Raw genomic sequence first — 25100 nt, forward strand, 5'->3', positions numbered from 1 at the left:
TTGTCATACATCACCACAAACAAATCCAATACTCTGAGCTTTTCTTAATAATATGGGCCTTTATAATTAACTGTATATTAATGCAAAATGTTATACTACTTTTATGTATTTGAATTGCTCCTTGTATTTTTTAAAATACTGAATAAAAATTTATTGAACAAAAAAAAAAAAAAGAACAGGGGTGTGCAACTACGGTCCTCGAGGGCCGGAATCAGGTCGGGTTTTCAGGATTTCCCCAAAGAATATGCATTGAAAGCAGTGCATGCAAATTCATTGGGGAAATCTTGAAAACCCAACTGCATTCCGGCACTCAAGGACCTACCCCTGGTTTAGAAGAAGCTATGGGTAGTGTGAAACAGAAGATCAGAATGTGGAGGGTAAAAGGGATGGGACTTGATATAATGCTTTTTTCTGTGTGGTTACACAATCAGTGGTGTAGCGAGGGTGAGAGGTGCCCGGAGAAGTAGCACCCCTCACCCGCTCTCTTCTCTGTCCCCACCCCTAACCGCTCCTTCCCTGCTTCCCCCTCCTGCTGCACACACGCACCCTTTCCCCCGTATCTCTTCAACGTTCTCAGCATGAGCAGCAGCCCTAACCTGCTGCTCGTGCCAGCGTCAGCTCTACTTCTGACATCACTTCCTGGGCGCAGGTCCAGGAAGTGAAGTCAGAGGAAGAGCCAATGCTGACGCGAGCAGCGGGTTAGAGTTGCTGCTCGTGCCAGGAACATTAAAGTGTTATGGGGGAAGGGGCAAACATGTGTGGTAGTGGGGATGTGTGTGCAGAGAGGAGGATGGGTGCCTCCGCCCTCCCCCCTTTTACTACATCACTGGTTACAATCAAAGCGGTTTACATATTTTAGACAGATACTTATTTGTACTTGGGGCAATGAAGTGTTAAGAGTAGGAGATCTGGGTTATCTGGGTTAGATAAGGAAGACTGAGGTGCAGTGAGACAAATTTAAAAAAATGATGAAAAGGAATGTAGAAGGATCAAGGCCTTTTATTTATTTATTTATTTTAAATCATCTTTATTCATTTCAACGTAACAGTAACACACAAACATTAGCCAGTAATATCACCAAGAAACAACCATATCATAAGTAACAATATAAGACCTTTTTTTTTAACAAACAGTGAAAAGGGGATTGATTCAAATTGGGGAATGATGGGCAGTCCATTTTGAACAAAAATAAAAGTGAATGGGGTAGGGAGAAAAAGGGACTGGGTACCCTGGGAACCCAACTGGAGGAAGGAAATACTGGTTTCCAGGGTTTGGGCTTTTTTTAGAGGAAGCCTTCATGGCAGGAGAGAGTGGGCATCCCTCCTGCCATTTTGCCGCAGATAGGGGGGGGTGGATGGACGGTGACTTGGGGTGCTGAGTGGGAGAGCATAGCGCAGGGGGGGGGGGGGGCTTTTTTAATGGGGCAGGTTGTGCATTAAAAAAATACTGAAGCCTTAACAGCAATGACAGGAGGCTGCTTCCCCTGTCACTACTGTTAGGGCTCTGCACATGTGTCAATCGCATGCAAACTGGATAGTGCATCGAATGCTGTTGGAGAATCGGCCAACAGCAATTGAGTCGCTATCTTTACTGCATCTAGCCCTAAGTGTGGGCGGATGTTCTACTCCTTCATCTCATTTACTGCTGTTTGTCCACCTGTGGATGGTTCCCTGCAAGGGACAACTCAGGTGGACAAATTATCTGTAGATTTGAATGTATCTCTCCAGGTGCCAGTACTTTTCCAGTAGTAGTAATTTATCCAGATTTGTCAAAAACTCTGGCCCAACCTGAAGATATTACTTTAAAAGATATTTGGCAAGTGGTTGTGAGGACTGAAGAGGGCTGTTCAAAAAGTTTCAGACCTTTATTCATAAAAAAAATACTCGTATTCAGATACAACAATCTTATACTAATCTCCTTCAAACTACAGTGGTGCCTCACACAACGAACTTAATTCGTTCCAGGAGCAAGTTTGTTATGCGAAAAGTTCGTTATGTGAAACGCGTTTTCCCATAACAATACATGTTAAAAAAAATAATTCGTTCTGCAGCATAAAATATGCTAAGATGACATAAAAAAAGATAAATTTGTCAAAATGGTGAAAATGGTGGTCTTGCTGAGGCCAAACTCTTTGACGAGGTCACACTTTTTTACACCACATTCACTCCTTCTAATTATTTCCCGTTTCATTTCAACAGAAATCACCTTCCTGCTTTTTTTAGAAGCCATGATATATAAAAAATATTGAGTTTATCTTAAAAGGACGACTGTATACAGTGAGAGAGGGCAGTTAAGCGCAGTGACTAACGACTGCCTGCAGTGCCTGCGCGGAAGGATGCAATACATCGGCAGCTCGGGCGACTTCGTTGTGTGAAACGAAGTTCGTTGTGTGAAACGAAGTTCGTTGTGTGAAGTTCGTTGTGTGAAACGAAGTTCGTTGTGTGAATCAAGACATGAAGTTCGTTGTGTGCAGCGTTCGTTGTGCGAGGCGTTCTTTATGCGAGGCACCACTGTAGTCCCCTTGGGCTGCCATACACTTCTTCCAACGGTTCTGCCACTGTCGGAAGCAGCGCTGGAACGCTTCTTTTGAGATTGCTCGCAACTGGTCCGTCACATTCTGCATGATGTCGTCTCTTGACTGAAATCTGATCCCTTTCAGGGGCATGTTCAACTTGTGGTAAAGCCAGAAGTCACACGGAGCCATGCCGGGAGAGTAAGGAGCCTGAGGAATCACAGGTGTATTGTGTTTTTCAGGAAACTCCGTATCAAATGTGAAGAATAGGCAGGTGCATTATCGTGATGGAGCTGCCAATTGCCCGCTGCCCACAGGTCCGGCCATTTGTGTCTCACAGCGTTACGAAGACAACACAGAACCTTTTTGTAGTATCCCTTGGTAATCCTGCATTAGAGAATGACACGGTGATAAAATTCATCACCGTTCCCGTCCCCGCGGATAACCGCGGGAAATAAACCCATGTCATTTTCTAGTGTCTATTTCAACCTCGGTCCTTCTACACCAGCATTCTTCACAGCAAAGCTTGCGGGTCATTGGTTGTGGCCATTCATACTCTGATTCATCCCTCTTTCCTTAAAGAATGACATGAAGATGGTTTCCTGCGGTTTTCCGCAGGGACGGGAACGGTGATGAATTTTGTCACCGTGTCATTCTCTATCCTGCATCACTGGGGTCCTCCCTTGGTCAATGGATTTTGAGGGCCTACCAGAATGTGCTTCACTCTCCATTGATGTACGGCCATCTCTGAAGCAGTTGTATCACTCGTTTATCTGTGTGGTGCCCATTGCTTCATCCCCGAAGGCCTGTTGAATCTTTTGGATCGTTTCCACTTGGGAATTGCCAAGCTATACACAAAATTTAATGCAGTAGCATTGTTCAGCTTTTTCTGTCATTTTGTCAAAAATGAAAATCAGACTTTGCTCACTTACACTTCCTCACTCATTGGTGGTCTGCCGGTGACTGACAGCTTCTGTAGGCAGGAAAAAAATTCAACCATGCACATTAGGGTCGCTTACATACGTGCACCAAACCACGCCTCCCTAGCTTTATTTGTTTACACAAGAAAAATTAAGGTCTGATACTTTTTGAACAGCCCTTGGGTAAAAACTACCATACCACAACTATGTAGTTTTTCTCAACAGACAGTGGGAAAATCCCAAGAGGTTGATTAAAAAATTGATAAGGTGGATTCCACACTGTTTCAGATTTCCTCAAATTTACCTTATCAATCTGGCATGGGTGTAATATTTCCAGTGACTGAAGGATTGGTCGCAGAGGTCATTTAAATCTCTAGGAAGGCAGGTGTAAAGCTAGGGTTACCATATGGCTCCAGAAAAAAAAAGGGATGGATTGAGACATCCGGATTTTTCTTCCATTGAAAGCAACAGAAGTAAAAACCGAATGCCTCAATCCAGCCTCATTTTTCTGGAGCCATAAGGCAACCTTAGGCTGTGAGTCTGGATGTCTTGAGCTACTGAAGAAGATAGACTACAGATTATACTAATCATGACTATGGCTGCAACAGATTTTGGACCTGTGGTTCAGTGTACAAAGTGATGAGTTATCAGGCTGGATAGGCAGCAATCGGAAAGCAGTCTTGATGTCCACCTTTGCTATCCAAGCTCCAGGACCCGCTGATCTGACCATTCCAATCACAGAGTCAAAGGACATGTATTGAACATGGGTGCCACTATTGGAGATGCAATCGTTGACTGATGAGTTGGGGGGCAGGACAAGTTGAGAATTAGGTGAAACTTCCCTTTTTTCTTGTTCGGGACCACCAAGAGCGGTGACAAGAACATCCTGGGGAATGGGGGATCAACAATACTTCCTGCCACCCATCCGCTTCAATTTCAACTGTGAGTTTGTTGGCAATCACAGTGGCCAAGTGGAGTCGAGGAGGGGCGTCACATCTGGAGGGAGTCAGAGGAATAGTCATGTCAAATGGAATGAAGAAGCCCACGATGAATACTTGTAACAATATGTGAGCTTCAGCCCGCTGCTGCAATCATGGAAGCATGTTTTGAATGAGAATTGGCTAGGGAGCCCTTTGAAAGGCATCAGGCTTTTGAGCTTGCTCCTTGATTTGTTTGAGACTTCCTGGGGCACAAGAATAAGTGTGTGGGGGGGGGGGGGAGGGGATATGCAGGTGGTACACAGGTGTTTGAACTTGTATCCTTGGATGGTACATGTTGATTTATCATACTTCCAGCAAACGTCACTTTGCCAGGGGGAAAGCTTCCCTGACTTCGCACCAGGCAAGCCTTCTGAAAGGAAGAACAGCCAAGAGCATTGGTGCTTTGGCTGAAAACTTTCCTTAGACAAAGTCCTCCATCATCCATGTCCCACACCAGGTTTGGGTTTGATTCCATCTTGTCCCTGAAATGCTCATCATAGGCAAGCCAGGCAGGTCCTTTGTGCTCTTGGTATATGCCAATTACTGTCTCAAGGTAGCATAAAATGGAGTCCATCAATTCAGGCCTTTTTCTATATGCAATTCACACCTGTTCACTTTCTTTCAAAGAGATCTGGGAACCTTTTGCCACAGGTGCTCAGGTGGAACTCTGTAAGCACCTGTCATAGCCAGTGCAGCAGGTTGGGCCTGGGGTTCTCGAGCAAGAGAGAGGAATGAAGAAGAGGAGGAAGAAGAAGATCGCTTTTGCTTCTTAACCTTTTTCTTTTGCTTGGCAGTGGAGTCTCTGTCTTCTGTACATGGCGCTATACCATCACTGGTTATACGCTGCGATCACTGCTCAGGCTGCTATGTGGGACACTGCTCACCCTAGTAGGGCCACTAAGCTCTTCTGATGCACTGGTGAGCCTCAGGGGCCTATGCTGCAGCTCACAATGGTTCCCTTCAGCTGCCTCCGGTTGCATGCATACTGAGGGTGAGGCATGAGCGCTTTGTCTGCTAAAGCATACTATTGAATCGTGCAGATCTAGGGCTGGGGAGAGGCAGCAGGGTCAACTGTGGTGCTGCGAATGCATTGATCACTGTTGATCCTGGGTGAGAGTTGATCTGCAGAGTCTTGGGGAGGGGGCTGGCTCATAACATGAACGGGATCTGCTTTCTCGCTCTCTGTCCTGGTAGCTGTGTCTGCGATGTTCGGCTGCGCAGCATCCATGCCCCTCCTTGAGTGCTTAAAGTCTTTATTTATTTAAAGAAGCTTTTCACACTTAAGTATCAAATGTATGATACTTATTTTTAAGGAAGTATACAACTCAGGAGACATCGGGGATTCCCCCTATCAACCCTTCCCTGGACTCCTTTCTTTACTATAACTATTGTAGTTCAACCCCTTTCCCTGTTGTATCAAGTTGGTCCTTGTATGATTTCAGATGTATTCTTATTTCATAATAATGTACCCCATTTTAAAGTGTACATCGCTTAGAAGTATTATAAGTGATATAATCAAATTTTAAACAAACCTGAAACCTGCTGTAGAATGGCACTGCCTAGATCGTGATCTGGATCTCCGTCACCCAGAGTGCATTTTTTAGGTATGTGTGTGTATGATCCAGCTCTCCTCTTTTTGTGATGTCTGGAATAAACCTGGTTTAGATGCGATCTGGGCCGGTATCACCTGGTGTGTGGCAAGATGAGTGGGAGCAGTAACCGCGTCGTCTGTCTATCAATCTGGAAGCATGCTCCTCATGGGGGTCCCTGTGGTTGTGCCGTCTGTCACCTGACCAGGACCTGTTGTGCGTTGAATGGAAACTCATTTCATTTTGTCTGTTCAAGGACCTTGACTGATGGGAGGTTGGAGGGGGGTTCTGGGTCTTAGCCTCTACATACTGGAACTGATGAGTTCTCTGGTTCTCTGTTCCGAAGGCTATCTGGACCTGGGGTGGATTGGATGTGGCACCATCCCTTGCCGAGGAATATCTGGAGAAAGCACAGCATGTGAGTCTGCTCTTTGAGAGGATTGGAGAGGCAAATCGCTAGTTGACCGACTTTGTCCTTCTGCTGGGGAAATAGGCCCTTTTGGGTCCAGAGCATGTAGCATTGTGCCTGACTGCATGCTAGCTGCTGCCTACTATTCAGTTAAGTTAGGGAGTAGTTTGGTTGGTTGGTTGGAGCTCTACGACTGATGCAGGGGATGGGACACCATGTGGACGCAGGAAGGACTTTGTCAAGGGGAGGTCAGCAGAACTGATGTATCTTTCAGGCTGCTGCTTCCATCTTGTAGATGTGTGCTGGGGATTTACAGGGCTGAGATGCTGGGAGGCAGCAGTTTGATGCATTGTCTGTCTTTGGTTGCTCCGCTTCTTCTTTGCATGGCACCGCTAAGGATAAGGCAGGAGCCTCAAGCCCTAGTTAGAAATGTCCCAGGAAGTTTGCAGAGCCAGGGATGGTCATCCTAATTTTGCCCACAAGAATTGCAGGCACTACAACTTGGTGCAAAGGTTGCAAGCAGAATATCACCTACCCCGGGTGATCTCTTCACGGAAGTCCGTGGTGGGCCAGCTCACTCATCGCAGGAGTGAAGAAGGCCCAGAAGGAGGAAGTTCATGAAGGCTCAGGCCCGACCAGCAAGGGAGGAAGTTCAGTGCCACATCGCAGCCTGCTAAAGCCACCAAAGAGGATTGTAGAAACATGTGCAGGGCTGAAAGAGTGAAGCGATCCAATCGCTGGGAGCCTGAGAAAAGACCAAGACTTCCCTGCACAGAATTTTAAATTTGGTGCCACTTGAACTTGCTCTGTCTACCCCTGGCAATCACCAATAAGTACGAGTACCCATTGATGTTGGGAGTGATGTCATGGGGGGGAGGGCCGGGGAGAACTGGGAGAGAGGGTGGAGCAAGAGCTGGACTCTCTCAGGTGGTTAGCCCTCACTGCTGGGTCTCTTTACAGCACATTAGAAGGGGAAGGGGTAAAACGCGGATCTAAAACCGCACGTCCTTAAAAATCTGAGGTCTGTGCCACTTATAGTTTCTGGCTCTGACAGACCTCGATGACATTTTAGCGCTGACGGATCCTAATACTTTTCCCTCCCTATGCTGAGACGGATCCGTCAGAGCTAAATTGTCTTCGAGGTCTGTCAGAGCCAGAAACTACAAGTGGCACGGACCTCAGATTTTTAAGGACGTGCGGTTTTAGATCCGCGAGGTCCGTCAGGTCCGTGTTTTACCCCTACCCCATTAGAAGTACTCACCTGAGAGACAGAACCTTCGATGTAGCTGACCCTGTGTTGTGGAATAAATTGCCCCTTGAGCTCCATAAATTATAGAGATTTTAGGGAAGCTTTAAAACCCAGATTATTTCTTTGTAGTATATTATAGGGACCACTGGATGTCTGTTCTTCACCTGGAGTTAGCTGGGGGGAAGGGCTATAATTTACTGCTTCGTATAGGTATGAAGGGGGTTGGAGATGGGTGGGTGGAGAGAGGCAGGGTGATTATATTTGTTTATTGCTTTGACAGTTTGGGAACTTGTAAAGGTTTGCACTGGCCAGGTGCTATGACTCATGGGGCTCGTTGGTATCAATGCTGGGCACCAATTGCCACCCTCTGCCCTCCCCGAGTCCTTTACTTAGGTGATTTGCTCCTCTGCCCAGAAGGGAAAGAGCCCTCCTTTGGGGATTTTAAAGAGACTGTGTGCAGACCATACCTACTTGCTTCCAATCTCTTCCTAAGGTTATCTGATAGAGGGAATTGCAAACATCTGCCTTCTTTCCATATTTAGATTATTCCCCATCGCATATGAATGGAGCTCCTATGTTTGGCTGTCTTTTTTTTTTTTTTTCAGAATGAACGGCAACAGTTTCTCATGCAATTGCAAAAAAAAAAAAAAAAAAAGGTGGTATGTTCAGTAACATCAGCTTTCCTTGGTAACATTCCCCCCTCTTTTACTAAGGCGTGCTAACCGATTTAGTGTGCGCTAAAACGGCTAGTGCGCCTTCATAAAAGGACACCTAGTTTTTTTTGTTTTTTTTTTTGGGGGGGTGGGGGTAGTACACCAGTCTTTCTCCCCACCCCACCCCCGACTACATGCACACAAGAGCTTCATCAGTATAACAAGGGCTCATGCCTGGAAATTGTTGCATGTGTCCGCGTATGTACAGAGCGGCTAATATCCAGCAATAACGCTCCCCTTTCCTCAGCAACGGTGTCCTGTTCCCTTAAGGATGTCATCTTACAGAATGATGAGAAGTGTGCAGTTCGGTATTCCCGGCCGTTGTGAAAAGAATCAACCGGCGATTAATTAAAAAAAAAAAAATTGGTAATGTCATTAAAGCCCCCCAGTTCGGGAACAAAAGAAAAGCAACACGGCGAAATATAGTGCGGCGGAGTAGACGAAAAAGAGCCCCTTTGTACAATCTGCGCACTAGAGTCCAACAGCTGGATTGCGCCGCTGGGGTCCGGGAGCTCTCTGGGTGGCTGAACTGCGGTTGGCTCAGGAGCAGAGGGGGACCTGGATGCCTGGGGGTGGGAGGAGGGGAGAGGAGATCTTTTGTTCCCTTGTTCTCTGTCCTCACTCTTCTCCTGTCCTTCAGGTCAGGTTGTCCCCGGAGAGAGAGAGATCCTGGCTAGCGGTGGCCGCAGGGTGGTGGGGGAGGCGGACCCTCTATTCCCGGGAGGTTATTTCCCTCCCCGACTGTCTGATCTGACGTCTTAAGGGTTGTTTTTTGTTTTTTTAAACTACAACAGACTGTTGCAGGCATTTCTCCCCCCCCCCCCCCTTCTGTGTGCCAGCAATGATTTAAGACACCTTGCATGGGAGAGAGGATAAAGCAAGGTAAGGGCGCCGAGGCGGACTTCAGGCGTCCAGCTCCTCGACTGCTGCCACAGAGTCCAAATCACACCGCCATGGCTTTTCTCAGGCTCCAGCGACGAGGGAAAATTAACCCGTGAGGCGGTGGCACAAGCAGGAGGCTGATTAGGCTTTTGCCTTCTTTCTGAGCACATATTCTGCTTTCCTCTGTGTCCTTCTGTTGTGAGGAGAAGGCAAAGCTTGTAATAAAACCTATATCCCCCCATCCAGTATTTTTTTTTTTCCCTTTAAGTAATGATGTGAGCTTTGACAGAAAAACATAGCTGGAGAGTGTCATTGGCTGAAAGAAAAAGGTGGGGAGGGGGAGGGGGGAGACAGCTTCTCTTTTGTCTCATAGAGATCCCCCCCCCCCCTTACTGTAGTGAGAAAGCCGCCTGGCAGGCTTGCCTTTTAGGTTGCTCCTTTATTTCCCCCCTTTTCTTCCCTCTTTCTATAGGAAACTGGAACTCCCCCCCCCCCCCAAATCAGCACAAAGGTAGTGGGGGAAGGATTTGCCTGTTAAGATTCGTCTGAGCTCTCGACTCCACAAGGCTTAAGTCTCGCTTAGGAATTATTACGATCAAGCTGGGATCTATGAGTGGAAAGGTGATCAAGCCTAAAGAGGAAAAAGATGCATCTAAGGGTAAGCAGATTGCTCCTTGTCCTCAGTTTGTCAGTCATTCCGGAACAGGTGGTGACCTTTTGCTCGAGAAAAACCTCTTGTTGATTTCTCTTTTAAAGTGTGGACTATGACTTCCTGGAATACTGAGGGCAACAGTGCCTGATCTGACAATTAGAGGTGTTTTGGGTTTGTAAGTGGTGCCTGCATGGTGCATATTCACCGAGACAGTGTTTCATGTTTTACTTAAAAAACTGAATTTTTACTGCTGGCGGTTGCCTAAAGTCTAAAATGTCTTTTCACAGACGTCTAAGTTCACCGCTTTGCCTCCTGGAAGTTTTTATTTTCATTTGCTATTATTGAAGCTGCTAGTTTCACAACCAAAGGCTTTTTTTTTTTTTGGGGGGGGGGGTGGGGGGAATATCACAATAATAACAAAAGCTACTGTCCCTTTAATACACCGGGGAAATGGCCGGAAACCTTGTCATATGAGTTTGGTGGGTAAATCCAAAGAGTGGAAGACAGAGCGGTCAGTTGGCCTTGATCCTAATTCATAATGCTAAACTCTCCCCTTGTCACCTGATTCCTCACGGAGGGTTGCATGTGTGTGTGTGTGTATCTATTGTCACGCAATAGTAGGGCTTCGCTGCTTGATGTACACTGGGTAACAATTACCATGGTGACATATATTTCTTTTAAAAAAAAAAGGGAAAGAGGTGTGGAGACCCGCTTACAGTCTCATAACAGTAAGGATAAAATGCTGCGCTGTGCCCCAGGATTAGCCAGATCTGTAAAAAAAAAAAAAATAATAATCATTTCTAAATAGGTTTATGAAAGAGAGGTCAGCGATCTGTCTTGGCACACGGCAAAATGAATTTGGCTTCCCCCACTCCCCCGCCGAATAGTTCTTACAGGGAAATAAAACCTTGTTCCGTACTTCCATCCGGTCCAGATGCATAGTGCTCTTTTTTTTTTTTTTGGTGAATGTGTGAGTTGAGGGTGATTTAAACATATGGTATTTCCCCCTATTATTTCCAATATCCCTTTGAACCACATCTGTCAGGCATCAATACTTAAGGGCATAGTATGTTCGTCTTTCCCCCTTTCTTCATAAAACCTTATTTTTGTGTCCAACAGATTTTCAGTTTTAGTAAAAACTTTCCCAAACAGCTGCTTTAAAAGTAAAGACTGAACCTCTGTACGGTGATGGGGGCTAGTCGCTGGCTACCAGCGAGAGTAAGACGCAGGGTTCATGGAGTCCTAACCGCGACTCGTGCAATTCTTTTAACCATTTCTCCCTCTTAATCTGAGCCTTTCCGCTAAAATCGATGTGTGTGGCAGAGCTAGTAAGTGTATATTCATTGTTAAGAGAACATGATCCTGCAGACTTAATCGCGAAGGATACTTCTTCAGAAGTCCCTCTGTCTGCTACACAATGCCAATTTTTTTTTGCATTGAGCATTTAAGGGGAATTAATGTGGAAACTACCTCAGACAAGCTTTGTTTTCAGTGGCTAGCGGCTGAATTCAAAGCCATAATCTGAATGAAACAAAAGAGGGAGAGGCTGCGGCACAGGGGAACTTATTCTATGACTTCCTGCCACTGCGCTAGCAGAACTGCGGTATTGTGCTAACAGCTGGCTTTCCGAGGTGAATTCTATGGTATTGCAATTCTTTCAAAGACTTGGTTGCTGATGCCCACTTGAGCCAGTCTGTCTCTTCTAATAACAATTGCACATGGGCTAAGATGTACTGTGTAGCACAAGCGGTTGATTGGCTGTGCAACTTTATTTCCTTCCCTCCTAGGCATTGTAATGAGTTCAAGTCATTAATTCCACAGCCCTTACTTATAATATTAATTTCCTTTTCTGTCTGCTTCATTAAGAGGAGGATTCAACAAATAGATTGGAAATCTTTTGCTGAGCCTCCCCTGGTTTCTTAAGGTAAAATCTGGCAGTAAATTTGGCCTTTTGTCTGGAAGATAATATCATATTTGTCTAAGTTATTTCACAGGCCCAGAAGTCAATTATTTTTTTTATCCTCATACATGTGGCAGGAATGGCTGAGTTCAATGTTTACTTGAACCATACAACCTGTTTCAGACAGATGCCTTAAGCAACATAAGTACAATACTTCTGCTTGGGTGATTGATGAATCCATGATAAATTTATATGTCATATAAGAAGAAATGTTGGTACACAAGTGCTATTTAAATTGTGGTTTGGTCAGAAGGTTCATTTGAAGAGTAAATATACTTCGCTATAATACAACATACTCTTGAGGCAGGCTGCATATATCTTCTAAAAGACAAAATGTGTGATGTGTCAAGGTGTATTTAATCCATTTTGCTTGATATAAATCGGTGTGTGCTTGTAGAAGGCAAGTTGAAAAATCATTGACACAAGTGTAGAGCTCTTTAACTAGGAAAAAATGGCCTCACTGACAATCAGCCTCATGAAGTGTGGTTCAAAGTAGGTGCTGGTTGCACATCATGCCAATCAATTAATTATTGCAGCAAATTGGCATTAATTAGATTTAGTGTGCATATCTATCCCGCATGACTATTCTATAACCCCCATGCGCTCAAATCCCCTAGCATGCAACTCAAAAGCAGGAGTGGCCAGGGAGGGGCGTTCCAAAAATTCTCATGCGGAGTTATAGAATACAGCCATTCCTGTGCTATTTACACCAGGTTTCAGCTGGTGTATATACTGGCGCCCGGATTTGAATCTGGGAAAGGGCTCTACTGAATCCAGGCCAACGAGTGCCATTAGCATTAGGTTCTTCCACTACAGACTGTGTGAAGAGGGAGATGCTTCCATGACTAGTAAGTGTTAAAGGAATGTAAACACTGGAGTTACCCATTTCCCTTGACTAACAGAAGAACAAATGCCTAGTGATCAACTGTAATGTGCATATTTTTGTCTAGGCCAAACATGGGCTTTATTTTGTTCAAGTATTAGTTCAAACCTTATTATACAGGGTGGGCCATGGAAAAGTAGCCCACCTCTGGCGATAGCATGGCAAGACGAACGAGCAACTGGATTGTTTTTATTCACTCGCCCACAAGTTACGACAGATGGTGAAAGTGGTCTCCGTTCACGTCTATGCACCTTCCACAATCACTATTCACTGTTCCAGGGAGAACACCATCTTTCTGGCACCGGTATTAGAGGCGGGCAACTTTTACGTGGCCCACCCTGTAGTTGCCTCAGATTTTTCTGCCTTGATTTTAAGTTGGGGGCGCTTTTGTGATTTCCTCAGCCATTATGACAGCAGCTGACTCTGTGTTACCTACCACGGCGTCACATCTGATTGGTCGGAGTTGGTTTTTGCATAATTCCGTTTCAGTTCTGGAGCAGAAATGCATGCAAACTTCCCAGAATATTTTCTTAATACTTGTTGGAAGCTTCTTGTCCAACGGTTATTCACTACTAGACAGAAGACAGACATTGTTCATTTTATTATTTGATTCGTTTTGGCTTACATTTGTACCATCGACTTTTGATTTATAATAATGTGTACTGTTTAATGTGCACTAAGGGGTTACAGTGTGATAAGTTTGTACTCACTACATGTTAGGTGCAAACCTTAAGGTGCCGGATGTGCAGGGGGCATTCCTATCATTTGCTCTGCATTTACTGCACAAGGCAGACATTTACCTCATGGACCCTGATATGATATGATAGCACGAGTACACCTGTGCTGTCTATCAATGCATTCAACCCAGGACCCACTATCAACCAATTTCTAAACTATAATCCCAATCATGATCCAACTTTTCCCCATCCTAGAATGATTGTCTCCTAGTAGTAGTTCTGCAAGATATATTTAAGGGTCACAGCTGCTATTTTCAACTCGATGCAGCTGGGGGTGGGGGGGTCACTCCTGCTCCAGTCCAGGTGAATATCAGTGAGGGACAGGGGATAGGAGAGAGTCAAGTTTGACCTGAGGGGGGGGGGACGTGAATCAGAGAGTTTCATATGGAAAGATGTGAATTGGTGGGTTCTATTGGGGGCAGCTGATCATGGGAAGAGGCCTTGAGCAGGTGGGGATGCCCTGATCTAGGGGTGTCAGAGGTTTAGCTTCAGACATATGGCTGTCCTGCCAGAATGCCAGTAGCATGACTGCATTGTTTGAGAAGCCTTATTGATGATCCACATGTGGACATCCCACCATTTGCACATGTAAATGGTGACGTAAGGGCTCAATTTACACATGAAGGTCCATAATATGTAGCCTGATGAGTCAAAAATCTAGACACTCATCCCTCCTTTCAGAAATGGAATGCACTTATAGGATCCACTATGAAAAAAAAAAAAAAATTGCCGACAACTTACATACTAGAGCGTTGTTCATTCTTTTGGAGGTTTGGATCACACTACAAATTCAAGCTCATCGCATTACCTGAGTGACATCTTTATTGGACTGTATGACTCCTCATTACCACCAAAACATGGCCATGTCTACTCCAATTCCTTGTACCACTGAACTCGTAGTTGAGTGAAATTACCTTGCATCATTACCTGTTTGGACTGGCTTTTGACTGTACCCTTTTTGGTTTTTGCATCCTCACAATTCTGTTTCTCACGAGCTACTATTTCAACATGGGGATTTACAGCTCCTCTTCTGTTCTGTTATGAAATTGGCATTCCTTTCCACCTGTACTTAGCTTGCAAACCAGTTTGATATGTATTTCATGTCAGGAAGTACAGTAAGGTGAATAAATATAAACCATAAGCCATGCATACTTTGTAAAAAGAAATGATTGTTTTGGCCAGCCCTTTTACAGGAGGGGTAAGAGGAGATATCCTCCTTATAGTAATCTCTCATTCCTTATTATACCCTCCAACTGCTGCTTCTGTAGTTAAATATCAGTATTTACTCGTATAGGTGTAAAGTGGCTCACATACATGTATATCACTTGCACATGTAAGTTGCTGGAGTGGAAAGGGTAGATGTGAATCACTTGTTCACTCTTTCCAAAAATACTAGGACTATGGAGTATGCGATGAAGCTACTAAGGAGTAGATTTAAAACAAGTCAGAGAAAATATTTCTTTGCACAATGTGTAATTAAACTGTGGAATTTGTTGCCAGAGAATGTGGTGAAATCAGCTTAGCAGGGTTTAAAAAAGGCATGGATAATTTCCTAAAGGGGAAGTCCGTAGGCCATTATTGAGATGGCTTGGGGAAATCCAATGCTTATTCCTGGGATAAGCAGCATAAAATCAGTTTTACCACTTGGGATCTAGCTAGGCACTTGGGTTGGCCACTGTTGGAAACAGGATACTGGGCTTGATGGACCATCAGTCTGTCCCACTATGCCAATTCTTATGTTCTTACTGTATGTTCCTCTATTATTTCTCCCACTTGTAGATTTATAAACTGGCTGCTTTCTGTGGCACATGTCAGCAAATACATATACACTCCTGCTTATCTATATATATAAAATCGGAGGTGTGTATGTGTGTATGTGCCGCGATCACGCAAAAACGGCTTGACCGATTTGACCGAAACTTGGTATGCAGATCCCTCACTACCTGGGGTGATATGTTCTGGGGGTCTCTTCACCCAAGAATTTATATGTTCTTGCTCCAGGAGGTGAAACTAAAAATGTTGTTTATAATCAAGTTTTGTGTTAGTTGTATTGTATTCATTTTGTCAAATATTTCACATTATAATTTGAATATTGTACTTTTTATAAAGCTGTAAAAAAATAATTTCATTCACCACTATAAAGTATCTTTATTTGAATCCATTTACAGTGTTATTGCTATAATTAAATACCCGTGCAACGCCGGGGCATCAGCTAGTCTACTATAAAAGGATCTATGTTGGCAGATCATTTTCTAAAATGTTGCTGGAATTCTGTATGTCCCAACATGGATGTCTCAGTTCCAAACTCCATCCTCTATGTAAAATGGGGCTTCACATATATAGCCCAATGGTTAGAGCAGCTAGCTGAAAACCAGATAAGCCAGATCTTACTGTTACGCCATCTAAGTATGGACAAGTTACTTAACTTAAAGGTACAAGTTACGCAAAAGCAGTTTTTAGTGCAAGCCAACACGGTATAGAGTTCCTATGAGCATCGGGAGCAGTGCAGAGCTTTCAGCACGCCAGCCTATGCTAAAAACTGCTTCCACGGTTTTGTAAAAGGGGATGTTAAATTGTTAGCCCTCTGGGCTACCTACTGTAACAGAATGGTAACTCACATTGAGCTATGACTAAAAAAGGCACAAACGGAAACCCAAATCCCTTTCCTTCCACTTTTTGAAGTGGCATTAAGTGCTGCTGTGCTTTGGCAGTACGGATAGCCATTGTCTGGTAATGTTCTGCACACTAGCTCTTTGTGCCAGTCACCCATGTCCCACTTGGATCACTCTCTTAACCATGCTAATCACAAACTTAGTTTTTTTTTACCACATTGTTTTTAGGGTGGTGGTGGTAGTGTTGTTAGGTGCCATCAGCTCATGCTCGAGTCCTCGCGACTTGATGAATTGCGAATCTAAAAAGAAATCGTTTTTTGTGCTAGTCCGGGAAAGGTCCTCCAGCGTCATCCCCATGGTTGTTCTCAACGTGTCCAGCCATCTGATTGCAGGTCACCTTCTTCACCTAGTTCCTTCGATCTTCCCAAACATGATGTCCTTCTCCAGTGATCTCTCTCCTCTGACGGTGTGACCAAAATAAGACAGTCGTAGCTTCGTCATTTGGGCTTCGAGTGACATAGCCGGTTTGATCTCTTCCAGAATCGATTTGTTAGCTTTTCTAGCGGTCTATGGCATGCCTAAAATCCTTCTCCTATCAATAGGTGCTGGATTTGTAAAGTGTTAATGTATTTTTCTGATTCAAAAAGACGCCTCAGCCCCACCACTCCACCACTGTAATAATTTTATACTGTGGGAAGCATGTTGTGGCGCTTCATCATTGGCTGTCAATTTGATTTCTTTTGTGTTCATTTAGTTTTTCATTTTGTGCTATTAATAAATATATTTTTTATAATAAATACGTGTAAAAAGTTGTTTAATACTTATCTCAGCCAAACCCGGGAGTCAGACCCGACATGTTTCGCACGAAAAGGTGCTTTATCAAGGGTCTCCCTGTGTGACAACAGAAAAGAAGCTGTACCATACAATTGTGCTTAGCCCTTTTCTTGAAAAACTTTCTGATATGCATTCACCATAACACTTAAAAATATATAAAGACTTACCAAGGCCGCCGCTGTCATCCGACTCCAACTGAATTGTGAGCAAAGATGGCGGTGGCGTCCTTAGACTCGGAATTTAAATCCTCCCTCTCCTGTCTTCACTGGTCCCGCCCCCTGCAGCTGATAGGCCCAAAAATTACATCACTGATCCCCACTCGATCTCGTTGTTTAACCCTTGCGGTGCAACGGTGTCTAACATAAATATAAACCTTTGCTCACTCTCATTTAATTTTACTTTGTCACCTCCCCCAGTATTAAAACCCTTCACTTTATCAATGACCCGCCATTTCAAATCGTTTATGGTGTGTTTGTACTTAAGCCAGTGCTCCGTCAAAGGTGCTTGCAGTACCTCATTAAGTATACGCGATTTGTGTTCCGTCAGCCGCATCTTAATTTTCCTACTGGTGCGCCCGATGTATATAAGGTCACAGGGGCAGATTATCGCATAGACTACCCCTTGAGTGTTACAATCAGTCTGAAACCTAGATTTTAGGGTCCGTTCTCTGCCTGGGACCTCCCATATGTCTCCTACAATAGTGGAGGAGCACCATTGGCATTTCCCACATGTCCCATGGTGCCCCCCCATCTTAACCTCTCTAATCCCATACTTCTGAAAATTACAACGTTGACCTATTGTAATGCCCCTTGAATAAGCTATCAAAGGGAAATTCTTTAAAGATTCATGGGTTTGAACTATATGCCAGTGTTTTCTTAGCATAGCTACCATGCTTTTAGTGGCATGGGAAAAAGGTAAAACGCAAGTCAGCTGTTCATTTTCTATTGAGGGAGGATCTTTTCTTTCCTGTAAAAGGAGGTCTCTTTGGGCATACTTGGCCCTTGTATATGCATGTCTGATGGATCTTTCTGGGTAACCCCTTCTCCGAAGTCTATCTGTCAGTTTTTTAGCATGAAGCTTGTATTCCTCCATAGAAGAATACACCCTACGGATGCGTAAAAACTGACCGATGGGTAGATTGAAGCGTAACTTAAAAGGATGAAAACTGCTGAAATGAAGAGTGGTGTTACGAGTAACTGGCTTCCTAAATAGGGAGGTGGCAATCCTACCCTCTCTCACCTGAACAGTGATGTCTAAAAAATCAATTTTGGTTTGATGGCAAGTCATAGTAAATTTTATGTTAGGATCCACGGAATTTAAATGGTGTAAAAACTGCTCAAGTTCCTGTCTGGTATTATTCCAAATTAGAAAAATATCGTCCAGAAATCTGCCCCAATAAGAAATATATGGATCCCATGTAGAATTATAGACCCATGTCTCTTCAAACTTAGACATGTATAGGGATGCAACAGAGGGGGCTAAAGTGGCACCCATCGCCACCCCCTGTATTTGTTGAAAAAACTGCTGATGATATTCAAAATAATTTCTTTTGATAACCCAAGAAGCTAGCTGCATGAGAAATTCCATGGATATACGATGTGGATTCATGGTCTGAAGTGTCTCGCTCACAATCTGTAGGGCTCCCTCCTGAGGAATCCTGGTATACAACGAGATGACATCCAAGGATACCATCCATTTATTGGTCATATCCAATTGTAAGTTAGTCAATGTTCTCAAAAAATGAGAAGAATCTCTAATATAAGATTTAATTTTGGGGACTTCCACCCTAAGGAAGAAGTCCACCACCTTCGATAAAGGTTCCAAAATGGAACCGTGGGTATTCACGATGGGGCGTCCCGGAGGATTCAACAAGGTTTTGTGGAGTCCCCATCGTGAAGTCCCCAAAATTAAATCTTATATTAGAGATTCTTCTCATTTTTTGAGAACATTGACTAACTTACAATTGGATATGACCAATAAATGGATGGTATCCTTGGATGTCATCTCGTTGTACACTAGGATTCCCCAGGACGGAGCCCTACAGATTGTGAGCGAGACACTTCAGACCATGAATCCACCCTAAGGTGGATCCACAAAACCTTGTTGAATCCTCCGGGACGCCCCATCGTGAATACCCACGGTTCCATTTTGGAACCTTTATCGAAGGTGGTGGACTTCTTCCTTAGGGTGGAAGTCCCCAAAATTAAATCTTATATTAGAGATTCTTCTCATTTTTTGAGAACATTGACTAACTTACAATTGGATATGACCAATAAATGGATGGTATCCTTGGATGTCATCTCGTTGTACACCAGGATTCCCCAGGACGGAGCCCTACAGATTGTGAGCGAGACACTTCAGACCATGAATCCACATCGTATATCCATGGAATTTCTCATGCAGCTAGCTTCTTGGGTTATCAAAAGAAATTATTTTGAATACCATCAGCAGTTTTTTCAACAAATACAGGGGGTGGCGATGGGTGCCACTTTAGCCCCCTCTGTTGCATCCCTATACATGTCTAAGTTTGAAGAGACATGGGTCTATAATTCTACATGGGATCCATATATTTCTTATTGGGGCAGATTTCTGGACGATATTTTTCTAATTTGGAATAATACCAGACAGGAACTTGAGCAGTTTTTACACCATTTAAATTCCGTGGATCCTAACATAAAATTTACTATGACTTGCCATCAAACCAAAATTGATTTTTTAGACATCACTGTTCAGGTGAGAGAGGGTAGGATTGCCACCTCCCTATTTAGGAAGCCAGTTACTCGTAACACCACTCTTCATTTCAGCAGTTTTCATCCTTTTAAGTTACGCTTCAATCTACCCATCGGTCAGTTTTTACGCATCCGTAGGGTGTATTCTTCTATGGAGGATTACAAGCTTCATGCTAAAAAACTGACAGATAGACTTCGGAGAAGGGGTTACCCAGAAAGATCCATCAGACATGCATATACAAGGGCCAAGTATGCCCAAAGAGACCTCCTTTTACAGGAAAGAAAAGATCTTCCCTCAATAGAAAATGAACAGCTGACTTGCGTTTTACCTTTTTCCCATGCCACTAAAAGCATGGTAGCTATGCTAAGAAAACACTGGCATATAATTCAAACCCATGAATCTTTAAAGAATTTCCCTTTGGTAGCTTATTCAAGGGGCATTACAATAGGTCAACGTTGTAATTTTCAGAAGTATGGGATTAGGGAGGTTAAGATGGGGGGGCACCATGGGACATGTGGGAAATGCCAATGGTGCTCCTCCACTATTGTAGGAGACATATGGGAGGTCCCAGGCAGAGAACGGACCCTAAAATCTAGGTTTCAGACTGATTGTAACACTCAAGGGGTAGTCTATGCGATAATCTGCCCCTGTGACCTTATATACATCGGGCGCACCAGTAGGAAAATTAAGATGCGGCTGACGGAACACAAATCGCGTATACTTAATGAGGTACTGCAAGCACCTTTGACGGAGCACTGGCTTAAGTACAAACACACCATAAACGATTTGAAATGGCGGGTCATTGATAAAGTGAAGGGTTTTGATACTGGGGGAGGTGACAAAGTAAAATTAAATGAGAGTGAGCAAAGGTTTATATTTATGTTAGACACCGTTGCACCGCAAGGGTTAAACAACGAGATCGAGTGGGGATCAGTGATGTAATTTTTGGGCCTATCAGCTGCAGGGGGCGGGACCAGTGAAGACAGGAGAGGGAGGATTTAAATTCCGAGTCTAAGGACGCCGACGCCATCTTTGCTCACAATTCAGTTGGAGTCGGATGACAGCGGCGGCCTTGATAAGTCTTTATATATTTTTAAGTGTTATGGTGAATGCATATCAGAAAGTTTTTCAAGAAAAGGGCTAAGCACAATTGTATGGTACAGCTTCTTTTCTGTTGTCACACAGGGAGACCCTTGATAAAGCACCTTTTCGTGCGAAACATGTCGGGTCTGACTCCCGGGTTTGGCTGAGATAAGTATTAAACAACTTTTTACACGTATTTATTATAAAAAAATATATTTATTAATAGCACAAAATGAAAAACTAAATGAACACAAAAGAAATCAAATTGACAGCCAATGATGAAGCGCCACAACATGCTTCCCACAGTATAAAATTATTATAGTGGTGGAGTGGTGGGGCTGAGGCGTCTTTTTGAATCAGAAAAATACATTAACACTTTACAAATCCAGCACCTATTAATAGGAATTGTATGAACAACTGGATTTGAAGATTATTGCCATTTAATATTGAGCTTAAAATCCTTCTCCAGCATCAAAGCTGGATTTCAGATGTGCCACGGACCACCAGAAGAACAAATCGGCTTTAGTGGGTCCATTCTAAAGGCTACCACACACTAACTCTCACACTAGCCACTCAGAACCTGATTCTATATAGTTCGCTTAAAAAAAATCAGTGCTGACTAGTGAGATTCTACGTGAGATTCTATAAATGTCAGGTATACTATATAGAATCATGCTTAGGCATCTCTAGGCATCCTAATTGTAGCCCAATTTATGTCTTTGCCTAAATACCAGCACCTAATTCACAAAGAGGCATCAAACTCGATAACACATCCACAATTCATGCAGGGACTTTGGACTTGACATCTACTTTTTATAGAATCGTGTTTTTCGCACTAGATGTCTTTCAATTAAGTCCAATTAAAGCCAATTATGAGGTGTTAAGTGCCAAGTATTGGTACCAATTAAGGCCTAGATTCACAAAGCAAACCGATCGTGTACTGATCGGTTTGCGACCCCGGCCTGATTCACTTACCTCTCTTCTGACCATCCTCCGATCCGCGCATGCAAATGAGGGCAACGGCATGCAAAACAGGCAGGGACGCGATTCACTACAGAAAACCCTGAACACCGACTGGGCTAGCCGATCAAAAAAAAAAGTGACTGCTGAGGACCAGTCGCTGAAGCCCTTTCCGGCCTCCCTGCCTTCTGCCGCCCTGCTCTCTGCCCTGTAAGCCGCTTTTCTGCAGCCCCGAACACGCTGCCTGCCTGCCTCAAACCCGAACACCCTGTCTGCCTGCCCCGACTATCCCAGCCCTCCCCGCACTGCAAACCCAAATGTTCCTCGATCGCCTTGCAGTGGGTGGAAGAGTGGGAGCTTCGGGGCAGGCAGGCAAGGTGTTCGGGTTCAGGGCTGGAAGGCAGGCGTGTTCGGGGCAGGCAGGGAAGCAGCACTTTTGCTGCGCTCAGTGTTAAAAAATAGAAGAACAACAACAAAAAAAATACAACTCCGACGGCCCAGAGGTCCCGCGCATGCTCAGACCATCTATAGATGGTCTGTGCATGCGCGGGGATCGCTATAGCGCGATCCGTGCCTGCAGATGGGGGCATTCCTCCGATCAACCTCATCTGTATGTTAGAGTTTGCAGAATCCGTCGGACCTGCCCGGATCGGGCCCGATCGGACAGGACAGTGAATCCTGGCCTAAGCCTATTTAGTCAGGTGCCTACGTTGGCTTGGCACGCCGAAGTAGACGCCTAACTGTAGGCAAATTATTTAGAATTTTCTAGTCCATAAATAAAATGCACCATTGCAAAATGAAATAAAAGAATACAAAAATACACATCACTATTACACCCAACCTGTGAGCTGATATTCTCTGCTGCTGCTGCTGCTGCTGCTGCTGTGTTTTGCAATGAATTTTTACCCCCTTTTTTACTAAGGTGCGCTTACCGATTAGCGCACGCTAAATGAATTAGCGCGAGCTAAACGCTAACGCGTCCATAGACTAACATGCACGCGTTAGCGTTTAGCGTACACTAAATCGATTAGCGCACCTTAGTAAAAGAGGGCCTTAGAGTTCATTCAAAGAATGATTCTGATCCACACACATTTTATGAGTTTTTGTTGCCTTAGCACCAGGTTGCAGGCCCTTTCTGAGGAGACAGGCAGATGTTTTATCATCCCATTAGGCTGAAATATGGCTGTAGAACTTTTGAGATATTTTTATTCGAAATGTTTCTTTATGGATAGCAACATAAAAACATGAAAGCTAGTTTCAACAAACATAAGCATAATGGCCTGCTAAACTGATAATTCACACAGCAGGAGAGAAGAACTTTGTAATTTGATTTGTTGGGGTTTTTTTTTTTCTTCCAATTTAGGGCTCCTTTTATCAAGGTGCGCTACGGGGATTAGCGCGTCGGACATTTCATCACGCGCTAACCCCCGCGGCAAGCCAAAAAACTAACGCCTCGTCAATAGAGGCGTTAGCGACTAGCACGGCAGGCGGTTTAACGCGCGGTATTCCTTAATGTTTATAAAGTTTTCAAAATGTGGCAAAAAAAAAACAAAAACCCAAAACAAAACAGTGCCTGGTTTTAGTAATGTTAACCTTAGCTTGGAAATAAAATTATTCTTTAAATTTTCTATTTGGCAGTCTTGAATGAAGTTGTGTGGTAGCCATGTTAGTCCATGTTTAAAAGTAATACATAAAAATTAAACAAAGCAAAAAATTTAGGATGACAACCTTTTTTATTGGACTAAATATATTTTTGATTAGCTTTTGAAGGCAATAATACATTTGTCTTCAGATCAGAAATGAGCAAATGATGACAAGTATCAATAATAATAAAATACTAGAGGCGCATGCGCTCTTGAAAATTTGTGAGCGGTGGCGCCGTGAGGTGTGCTTCTGTGCCAGTCCTCACGGCGCCTGCGCATGACTGTGCAGAAGACACCAGCGACTCCTCCCTCCCGCTCCTCTTCAAAGCGGCCTGCTGAGGTTCGCCAGCCGCTGTAGTGAACCTCGCAAGCCGCTCTCCACCTCCGTGCAGAAGAAGGAGTCGCCGTGTCACCTCCCGCCCTCACTCGCCACTGCCGCCGCTGATCCTCCTCTTCAGAGCAGCCTGCGATCGTGGCCGGCTTTAAAGAACCTCGCAGGCCGCTCTCCAGCTTCAGTAGCACGCTCCCTCTGACGCACGGGATCGCATCAGAGGGAACGTGCTACCGAGTTGGAGAGCAGCCTGCGAGGTTCACTAAAGCCGGCCACCACGATCGCAGGCTGCTTTGGTGAAGAGGAGCAGGCCAGAAGATGCCTGGATGTTGGGAGGGTAAGAAGGGAATCAATAAAGGGAGCCAGTGGGAAAGGGAAAGGGGGCTGCTTTGGGGGGAGGGGTGTGCTGGGGGGTGACAGAAGGGGCCATGGAGAGATAGGGAGAGGGAAAGGGGGCTGCTTTGGGGGGAGGTGTGCTGGGGACAGACAGCTTTGCTCGGTGAGGGGGGGGGGAGACAGAAGAGGGCCATGGAGAAACAGTTAGGGAGAGGGAAAGGGGCCTGCTTTGGGGGGGAGGTGTGTCCTGGGGGCAGACAGCTTTGCTCAGGGGGGGAGGAGGAGACAGAAGGATGAAGACAGCGGCCAAGGAGAGAGAGAGAGAAAGAAACACAGACAGACAGACAGACACATCTATTCTAGCACCCGTTAATGTAACGGGCTTAAAGACTAGTTATAATATATATGTGAAACATAAAAGCAGTGATAGTTTCCTGGAGTAACATAGGCATAAGGGTGGGGGGAGAGAAACAGGGAGAGATGGATGGGTGATCAGAAGGTAACAAAGAAGTATATTTTATGCTTTATAATATGACTGGAAACCTAAAACTTTATTAATTCATGTTTGCTGGGTGTCAAAATATTTCATCATTTTAACTTCCTGGATGATTTTGACATAAACTTTTGTGCCCGGATTCTGTAACCGGTGCCAATATTGGCTTCTGCCAAAAAAGCAGTCACCAATCACATGTCAATCACGGATTGGCACCAGAGGAAGGGCTATGGCTCACTGGTTAAGCTGCTGCCTCTGCACCCAGCAGTTGTGAAATCAAATCCTGGTGCTGCTCCTTGTGACTCCTGGGTAAGTCCACTTAATCCTCCAGTGACCACTGCTTTGAATACAAGCTTTGAAATGCCAAAGCCACAAAAAAGGAAGTACGTATACAAGTCCCCATTCCCCTTTCAGAATCACACCTATGGGAAAGACAAGAACCAGAAATGTAGGCCAGAGTTTTCCAGGCCTACATTTCTGGCACCTATCTTTAGGCCACTTAACACCACTTCTGGCCATGCCTACTTTAGATTTTGGCTGCCTAAAGCGCCTACATAGGTGCGATTCTGGTGCCTTTTATTTAGGCACTGGT

General features: G+C 44.4%; 1 protein-coding gene across 6 annotated transcripts in view; it reads left to right on the forward strand.

Moving 5' to 3' along the window:
* The window catches only part of FGF13 (fibroblast growth factor 13), a 562033-nt gene that overhangs the window by 24458 nt on the left and 512475 nt on the right, over positions 1-25100 (forward strand). For 2 of the 6 annotated variants that reach the window (XM_033945621.1, XM_033945629.1), the window contains exon 1: positions 9664-9912. The exons of 1 other annotated variant lie outside the window; for it this stretch is intronic. In XM_033945621.1, coding sequence (XP_033801512.1) covers positions 9864-9912 — 49 coding nt within the window. In that variant the 5' untranslated portion in view covers positions 9664-9863. Of the gene's footprint in view, positions 1-6347; positions 6420-8995; positions 9255-9663; positions 9913-25100 lie in introns of those variants that run through there. 3 more of the 6 variants (XM_033945624.1, XM_033945622.1, XM_033945623.1) reach the window with 3 other exon arrangements.

The sequence above is a fragment of the Geotrypetes seraphini genome, chromosome 5 (genome assembly GCF_902459505.1).
Source record: "Geotrypetes seraphini chromosome 5, aGeoSer1.1, whole genome shotgun sequence".
Classification (NCBI taxonomy): domain Eukaryota; kingdom Metazoa; phylum Chordata; class Amphibia; order Gymnophiona; family Dermophiidae; genus Geotrypetes; species Geotrypetes seraphini.